A 9,119-nucleotide genomic window follows, 5' to 3' on the forward strand; every position below is an offset into this window, starting at 1 on the left:
AAATAGCAATTATCCAAAAAATAAAACTAGACCACCCTAACAAACATAATCACATATTATGAACTTAAGCAGGATAAAAATTTAAAACAGATGATTATCCACAACTCACTGCCATGAAATCAATTCCAGTATCTAGACAGGGTTTAATATAACTAGACAATGTTATACGTCGAGACATATTAGTCTTCCTTCTTTCTGTACGCCAGGGGGCAAGGATGTGTTTTTAGTAACCTTTTAAAGGCGAGGAGAGAGGAGGTGGTTTTTACTTCTTTTGAGAGGGAGTCCCAGTGGCAGAGAGTGATCATGGAGAAGGCCCTCTCTCTCGTTCCACCAGCCATGCTTGCGATGGGGGTGGGACCGAGAGCAGGGCTTCCTCCACAGATCACAGTGTTCGAGCCAGTTTGTAAATGGAGATACGGTTCTGTAAATAGTCTGTACCTGAACCATTTAGGGCTTTGTAGGTAATGACCAGCCCAGAAACAGATTGGTAGCCAGTTGAGCTGCCACAGCATGGAACCCATCCTCTTGCGATACGGCGCTCCTGGTACACTTCTTAAGGCTTTCCTCCAAGCACAGTCTTATTGTTGTGGCTCAGCCATCTCGGCCTATATTTCACCAGGAGGCGGATTTGGAAACAGATTATTCTACGGATTCAGGAGACATTCCAGGCCCAGAACGAGGCCCCTTGGCCTTGCAGCTGCCTGATGTTATAACGCCAGAGGATCCACTAATTGGAGAGCATTCCGATGCCTCGTCAATCTTGCCTACACCAGATGGTGTTGTTTTGGGCGAAAATGGGCCTTTTAATCGGAGGGAGTGTTTTACGAGAAATAGGAGCAAAAGGGAGAGGGTTTGAAGAAGCAAGAGGTTAGCTCTCAGGCTCGATAATGACTAACTTTCTCATGAGAAGTTTTGTGGGTCCTGCACTCCCTTAATCTTGCAACCTTGGGATCTCCTTAAAGGTATTCCTCTTTGTGTTCTCATTGCGGTGTCAACTTTGCCTTTCCTCGGAAGAGGTTCCAGTATCCAGCTCCCAGCCTTGTCTCCTGTCTGGAAACCATGCCAGGTTCCCAGTTCCATGTAAGCCGTGCCATGCCATGACTCCTGAGTAGAGCTCGCCTTGTTACCTTGCTTTACTTGTTCCAGAGTTGAGACTGACTTCGTCTTGCTACCCTGCCAACCTTGTTCCTGAGTCGAGATTGACTTTGCCTTGTTTACTTGTTCTGAGACGGGACTCTCCAAGTGGATTACAGTTGCAATTTGCAGCGTTTGGTTCTTGGCTCTGATTTAGAATTATATTTGACTTTTTGGTGAAACTATCGAGTTTCACTGGTGGATTACAAAAAGGACATTGCTGAATTTGTCAAAATCTTACATGTGACTTTATATTAAGGACTATCTTCATACTGGCTTATTTCGTTAACTGTGCATAGATATATGTATTTGCTTCAATAAACTGCTTGTGTGTTATACTGGCTCCTGTTTGGTTTTCAGGATGTTCATGCAGCCTTGGGGTGTAACACTTATCTCAGTTACCTTCTGCTATAAAATATATGAAATATAGGACATACAGCCTTGATTTAAAATGTACACACTATCTAACATGGGAAGGGTTCTTGTTATTTTTGTTGTTGTCTTTGCAAATTGTCCAAAACTTAGCCCTTATTATCCAGCCTGATGTCCTTGTCCTTACCAAAACTATAAGTTCCTATCTTTTATTGGGGAGGGAGGTCATGTTCAACTTCACAGCCACAAAAGCAACGTTTCTGGAATATAACAATTACTTTCACAATATGTACCAAACAATTAAACAGGAAATAACACCTTCAAACAGGAACAGAAAAAAATCAAATTTTGTTACATAGTATAATTTTGCCCTCCTTCATCCACAGAGTAGTTGAAATTTGGTACAACATGACCTTTATACAGTAAGTTTTCATCCATAAATTAATCCCCTATTAACAGCAATTGTCTACTAATCTTAACGGTGGCAGTTGGAGATTTGAAACAATTGCTAGTGCGTTGGCACTACACCTCTCAAAAAGAACTCTATTGCAACAATAATGGAACACTAAGGTTGTTTTAAGGAACATGATGTTCATTCAGTTCATGCCAAGGAGTGGTGCATTTTATGTATGCTTCACAAAGACAGAACAAGTACTTTTAAACAAATACCATTTAAGGCTAAATAATACAAAGTGGCAGAATGCAGGGAAAGCCTTCTAACCTTCACTTTCTGGTTCAGACCATCCTTTTCCTTTGATGTTTCTTCCTGATCATTATCATTTGCCCAAAGATAACTGAGGCATTAATTTGTGCAAGCTGTATAACATAAGGAATAGCCTGGTTTGAATTCTTCCTAGTTTGAATTGTATATTAAGTTTGCATTTTTGTAAAATTTTGCAGTTGCAATCTCACAGGAATATCTAATGCCAGCCTTACCTGGAAGCAGTGTGAAGTGACCATGGATCATGAATGTAGGATTGCCAGACTGGAACATGAAGCGGGGGTCTTGTTACTTTAATCTTTAACCTATCTTGGAACAAAAAAAGCCCTGCTCCAAGAATTATCAGAAAACTTTTATTGTGTCCACGCTTATACTCCAAATCCTCACTTTCAATCTCTGGTTAGTACTTGAATGGGAGACTGCCAACAGACAGGTGCTGTAGGCTATATTTCAGGGAGCGCTAGTGGCACAGTATGTTAAAGCACTGAGCTGCTGAACTTGCGGACCGAAAGGTGCCAGGTTCAAATCCCGCTTAGAAATTGAGATGAGCACCAACCCCCAGAGTCGATCACGACTGGACTTAATGTCAGGGGAAACCTTTACCTTTCCTTAGGCTATATTTCAGGTGAAAGAACTTGCAAAACCATCTTGCTTAAGACAATCCTTGGAATTCATGGGGCAGAATAAGTCAAGAGGTGAGTTGGGCCCACACACACACACTGAACTGACTGTGGCTGCAGTCAGAGATATGGTGCTGTCAAAGGTCAGGCCTATTGCAACAAAAATAGTGCTACAAGAGAAACACCCAATTGTGAATGCAAGGGTGTCAGGCTTACTTCAAAGGACCAGTCTGAACGCAGATCAAAGACAGCTGCTCTCAAACACAATCTTTATTGAAGAATACATGACTTTGGAAAAGTCGAGAATGACCTAATGTTTACATACATCTAATTTTATCACTTCTGATGCAACGTAATATCACACGCAAATATCATCATCAAACCCCACCTTCTGGATCACATTTCCACCAAGGTTTCTATCCCCCCCACACTACAGCAATTATAATTGTTTATACTTTCACCCCTGAGTTCCCAGGCTCATTTTATCTTCTCCCGCCAGGTGCTCGCATGTTTATGTTATGAAGCCAGATTCAGGGCTTGGAAATTCAGCCCTGGGATCTGGCTGCATGACATGGCGCTCCCGTTTTCTTCGTCCTCCTCTTCGGTTCTTCTTTCACCATAGTCCTGAAACAAATCAAACAATAACTCTATGGGTCCATTTTGTCTAAAGTCCCCATATATTTTTTCAGCAAGCTGCGATGGAAGACTGGGTGTATTTTCCCTAAACTTTTTGGCAATGCCAATTGGAAAGTCACTTCATTGATAACACCCTGTATTCTGAATGGTCCAATATATTTGGGGCCCAGTTTTCTTGAAGGTAACCCCAATTTGATGTTTTGGGTACTTAACCACACTAGATCTCCTTTATCTAATTTATCGCCTTCCACCCTCTTTCTGTCTGCGAACGTTTTATACTTTTTGTGTGCTTCTTTTAACGAAGCAGTCACTTGATTCCAACATTCCATCATTTGCGTTTTCCATTTCCCTGCCTCTGTTCCTTCATTTTCTGTCCACCTCGGCAATTGGGGTAACGGTTGTATTTCATACCCGTAAACTACTTCAAAGGGGGTTTTGTTTGTTGCTGAATGTATAGTTGAATTAAAGGCTAGTTCCGCAAACGCCAACCACCTAGACCAGTCATTTTGTCTCATGTTAGAGTACATTCGAAGGAACTGCCCAAGCGTTTGCTGAGTACGTTCTACCGCCCCGTTTGTCATGGGGTGAAAAGCAGAACTTAAACTCCTTTCTGCTCCTAGCATTTCCAAGAATTTTTCCCAAAATTTTGCTGTGAATTGTACTCCTCTGTCACTGACTACTCTACTTGGACATCCATGTAATTTGTAAATATGGTTTATGTACAATTCAGCTAGTTTCTCAGCCGATGGTAGCTTCGTCAGTGCTATAAAGTGGGCCTGTTTAGAAAACAGGTCTAATACTGTCCAAATATAACGATGTCCTTTGCTGACTGGCAGTTCTCCCACAAAGTCCATAGCTACACATTCCCAAGGCCTGGTAGGTTCCGCTACTGTCTGTAACAATCCCATAGGCTTCCCTCCTCCCGATTTATTTCTGGCACAATCATCACATTGGACAACATGATTCTTTATGTCCTTCCTCATTCCTGGCCACCAACAATGTTTTGCTATTGCCTTTGTTGTTTTGGTAATTCCTGTATGACCAGCGCTCTGGTTGTTGTGAAAACGATGCAGAATCTTAATCCTTAATATTGCTGGGATATACAGTTTCTTGTTTACAAACCAAAATCCCCCCTTCTGGTCCCCCTTTTCTGCGTTGGACGCGATCCATTGATCTCCTTTATAAGACTGTTTTAGTTCATTTCCCCAGTTATCTTCCCCGCCGAGTTCGACAAAAGCCGTGTCCTCCTTTTGGGTTTGTGCTCTTGTCCTGACAGCTAAGCCCCATTGTTTGTCAGAGAATATTGTCCCCTCCTTTGCTGTGGTTAGGCCTTCGTGTTGAGGCATGCGTGAAAGAGCATCTGCCAAGACATTCTGTTTCCCTTGAAAAAACTTTAATTGGAAATCGAATCTGCTGAAGTATTGCGCCCATCTGATTTGTTTGGGGGACAATTTTCTAGGAGACTTTAAATACTGGAGATTCTTATGGTCAGACCAAATTTCGAATGGGATTCCGCTTCCTTCGAGGAAGTGTCGCCAGCATTCTAAGGCTTTTAATATGGCTAATGCCTCTTTTTCCCATATTGGCCAACTTTTTTCAGTTTCGCTGAACTTCCGTGACAAATATCCACAGGGTTTTAAGTTCCCATTTTGATCCTTTTGCAATAGCACTGCCCCGTACGCACAGTCTGAGGCATCGCAATGGATTATGAAAGGGCTCCTGATATCAGGGTGTTTTAGGATGGGTCCTTCAGTGAAGCATTCTTTTAAGGTCTCGAATGCCTTTTGGCATTCTGGCGTCCAACTCAGTTTGGCGCCGGGAGCTTTCACTTTTGCTGTCTCCCCTTTCCCTTTTGTTTTTAAAAGTTCTGTAAGGGGTGCGGTTATTTGTGCAAAGCCTTTTATGAAGGGTCTGTAAAAATTTGCAAACCCCAGAAATGATTGCAATTGCCTCCTTGTTTGAGGCACTCCCCATTCTTTCACATCTGCTACTTTAGCTGGATCCATAGCTAACCCTTCTGGAGACATCCGATATCCCAGAAAGTCAATTTGAGTTTTATTAAATTCACATTTGGACAGTTTTGCGTACAGCTTTGCTTCTCTTAGTCTCTGCAAAACTTCCCGGACCAATTTTACGTGCTTTTCCTTATCTTCAGAAATGATCAAGATATCATCAAGGAATATGAACACCCCTCTGTACAATAACGGGTGTAGTATTTCATTTATAAGCTGCATAAAGCAGCCGCTTCCATTTTTTAACCCGAAAGGCAAAATTTCGTATTCAAAATGGCCGAATGCGCAGGAAAATGCGGTTTTCCAAGTATCCTCCGGTTTGATCCTTAATTTATGATACGCTTCAATTAAATCCAGTTTAGTAAATATGCTCCCTTTCTTCAATACGGTAATTAAATCCTTGACTAAGGGCATAGGGTATTTATTGTCCTTGGTAATTGCGTTTAAATTTCGATAATCAATACACAATCTTAGGGAATTGTCTTTCTTTCTCCTAAATAACACTGGAGCCCCGAGAGGAGAATTAGATGGCTTAATGAAGCCTCGAGCCAGGTTTTTATCAATGTATTTTCTCAATTCCTCCTTCTCTTGCACAGACATGGGATACACTTTTGGTTTTGGTAAGTCTGCTCCTGGGGTTATTTCAATCCCTACTTCTATATTTCTTTTGGGAGGCAATTTACTGGCCTCTTTCTGATTGAAAACATCCGCAAAGTCTCTGTATTCAGGTGGCAATAGCTGTGGGTCTATTTCCCCTGCTTCGTCTTCCTCGTCCTCCTCTTCTGCAATTTTGCTTATCTCCCATTGCATCTGCTGTTCTTTAAATGCTAAGCTTTTTCCTCTCCAATCTACTTCAGGATTTGCTTGTTCGAGCCATGGTATCCCCAATATTACATGGTATGTGGCAATAGGGGCTATCACAAAGGATATTCTTCCTCCCCATTTGCCTATTTTGCATGGAACTCCCCGTAATTCCTTTGTAGATACTTCCCCAGCAGCGACTGATCCATCTAGCTGCGAAAATGCAATTGGGGAGTCAAGTGCCATCTGCTGGCATTTCAGCGCTCCTGCTAATTCTGGGGTTATAATGTTCCTAGAACACCCGCAGTCTACAAACGCCTTGCAGGTGGCCCGATTTTCTAGCCCCGAGAGGCAAATTGGTACTACTATCATGCGTTTGTCCCGACTCACCAATCTTTCCGAAGATTCTGGGGCCTGCACCTCCTCCTCCGCACGCCTCCCGGTTGCTGGCTTGGGCTTTGGGGCTTTTGGCGGCTCCCCCTTCCGGGCCCAGCATTCCGCTGCTCGGTGGCCCGTCTTCCCACATACAAAGCATCCCGGTTTAGGTTTGTTGTCGTCTCCTCTGGAGGGAATCCCCGGCCTCCCTCCGGGTCTTTCTTGCTTCCTCGTTTCTCCTCGACCTCTCGCCACCGGTCTTTGCTGGCCGCTGCTGCTCCTGAAGCGCTTTACTTGTGCCAGGGTAGATTCGACGCGCCCCGCTAGTTGAATCCATCCCTGGAGCGTCTCGGGGTCGTCTCTGTGCGCTGCCCAGCTGAAAATCTCGGGGCGTAGTCCCTCTTTAAATAGTTCCACTTTGGTTACTTCAGACCACTCCGGTACCCTTTCCGCGAGGTGGAGGAATTCCTCTGCGTACTCGGGCACCGTTTTGTCCCTCTGTTTTATTCCTTTCAGCTGGTCTCGAGCCCTCAATTGCTCTAGCCGGTCTCTGAACCGGTTCTCCAGTGCGGCGAGGAAGCGGGGCACTGACCTCAGGCATGGGTCGCGTCTGGCATGCAATTGCACATACCAGCTGGCTGCTCCTCGCTTTAGTGTGTTGCCGATGGCTCGAACCCTGCTTGCTTCGGAGGGAAATGTGTGTGCGTTGTCTTCCATGTATCCTCTAATGCTAATTAGAAAAAAGTTCAGTTCCTCTGATTCCCCTCCGTATTCCAGCTTGAGATCTTCCCTTCTAGGCATCCATTCTGCAGCCCTTTGATATTGTCTGGGCGGCATGGGGAAGGGTTGCATCAGGTTTCCTCGGGTGGCTCCTTGGAACACGCCGCGCCCCACTCCGGTGGTCATTCTGCGCGGCTCCTGGAAGTCTGCCGCCGCTGTTGGCTCTTCCGCCCATCCGCATACTGGCCTAGCTGTAGCCCCCTCATCTCGCCTTTCCTCGTCGTACGGCACATCCTCCTCCTCTTCCTGGACCCCCCGCTCCTCTCCGCCTTCGTCTGCGAATCCACTGGACCCGATCCCTGGCCCCAGTGGCCTTTCCACCCCGACGCCCATTCGGGGGGTTGGGAGCTCTGTTGGAGACGGCGGCCTCAGGGTCCCCAGGGCTCGCTGACGCTCCACTTCTCGCGCCATGCTGTCCCGGAACTGCAGCTCCTGCCAGTATTCCTCATCTCCCTCGTCCCTTGCCGCCACGGGGCTCTGCGTTGACGCCCGCTGGCCCCTCTGGCTCCAATCTCCTTCTTTGCTTGGTTCTCTCTCGGCGCCATATCGGCTGGCCTCCTTCTGGAGATTCTCTTCCAATAATGGCACCAATCTCCCCACGGTTTCCGACAGCCTGGATAAATTAGTTTCCAGGATGGATAACCGCAGGGCCACGGTCTCCGGCATACTTCCTCCAGATCCCCAACTGGTTTCTGCAGCTGCAGAGACGCCTCTTCCGAGCCTGGGAATTCTCTGGGTCACGCCGTTCGGCTTGGGGTACCCCGTAGAGGAAGCTATGGCTTGCAGCGTCTCTTCTCTCTTCGGCCGGGCCCCTTGCAAAGGCCTCTCTGCCTCATTTGGGCTTTGATCTTCTTCCTCGCTCATTATCACTTCACTGCGAATTCCGCAGGAGGGTGAGAAATGGGATTCTCGACTTTAATGTCAGGCTTACTTCAAAGGACCAGTCTGAACGCAGATCAAAGACAGCTGCTCTCAAACACAATCTTTATTGAAGAATACATGACTTTGGAAAAGTCGAGAATGACCTAATGTTTACATACATCTAATTTTATCACTTCTGATGCAACGTAATATCACACGCAAATATCATCATCAAACCCCACCTTCTGGATCACATTTCCACCAAGGTTTCTATCCCCCCCACACTACAGCAATTATAATTGTTTATACTTTCACCCCTGAGTTCCCAGGCTCATTTTATCTTCTCCCGCCAGGTGCTCGCATGTTTATGTTATGAAGCCAGATTCAGGGCTTGGAAATTCAGCCCTGGGATCTGGCTGCATGACACAAGGGTACATGAGCAACTTTATCCTGTGGCTGTGCTGCTAGGACCACACAGTTGCAATGGGTGCTATGAACAACATTTAGAAAATACTTTGTTTTGTTAACTTTGAAAGAATGTATTATGTAATTTGCTAGTGATCAATTAAGTCTGAAGCTGGAAGAAAGCAAGAATTAATGGGTTAATAAAATAAATGTTTATTTAAAAAACTTTTCCAGTTACATTTCTGGGGGTGGGGTGAAAGAGAGAGAGAGAGAGACTCCAGAATGGGGCCAAAAAAGGAGGCATGGTGGGGGCAGTTTAGGCTTCTCCTATCAGCCTCAATGTGTGTGTGACAATGGATTTTTTTCTAAAGAGAAAACATTTAAATGCTTCTCAGTAAATTT

The 9,119-nt window shown here is 45.0% G+C and overlaps 1 protein-coding gene across 1 annotated transcript; it reads right to left on the reverse strand.

Moving 5' to 3' along the window:
- Positions 1-3,041: 3,041 nt before the first annotated feature.
- LOC134297514 (uncharacterized) lies at positions 3,042-8,733 on the reverse strand. Its single transcript, XM_062975262.1, has 2 exons — positions 6,687-8,733; positions 3,042-3,471 (listed from the first exon to the last, which is right to left on the reverse strand). The coding sequence occupies exons 1-2, from the start codon at positions 8,313-8,315 to the stop codon at positions 3,364-3,366; spliced, it is 1,737 nt and encodes a 578-aa protein (XP_062831332.1). The 5' UTR covers positions 8,316-8,733; the 3' UTR covers positions 3,042-3,363.
- Between the last annotated feature and the right edge of the window lie 386 nt (positions 8,734-9,119).

The sequence above is a fragment of the Anolis carolinensis genome, chromosome 3, assembly GCF_035594765.1.
Source record: "Anolis carolinensis isolate JA03-04 chromosome 3, rAnoCar3.1.pri, whole genome shotgun sequence".
Taxonomy (NCBI): Eukaryota; Metazoa; Chordata; class Lepidosauria; order Squamata; family Dactyloidae; genus Anolis; species Anolis carolinensis.

Coding starts and splice junctions, on each gene's coding strand:
- LOC134297514 (XM_062975262.1), bottom strand. CDS start 8,315: ATGAGCGAGGAAGAAGATCAAAGCCCAAATGAGGCAGAGAGGCCTTTG. Junction 3,472..6,686: donor CAGAATCTTCGGAAAGATTG/GTGAGTCGGGAC, acceptor GATTTGTTTCAG/GACTATGGTGAAAGAAGAAC.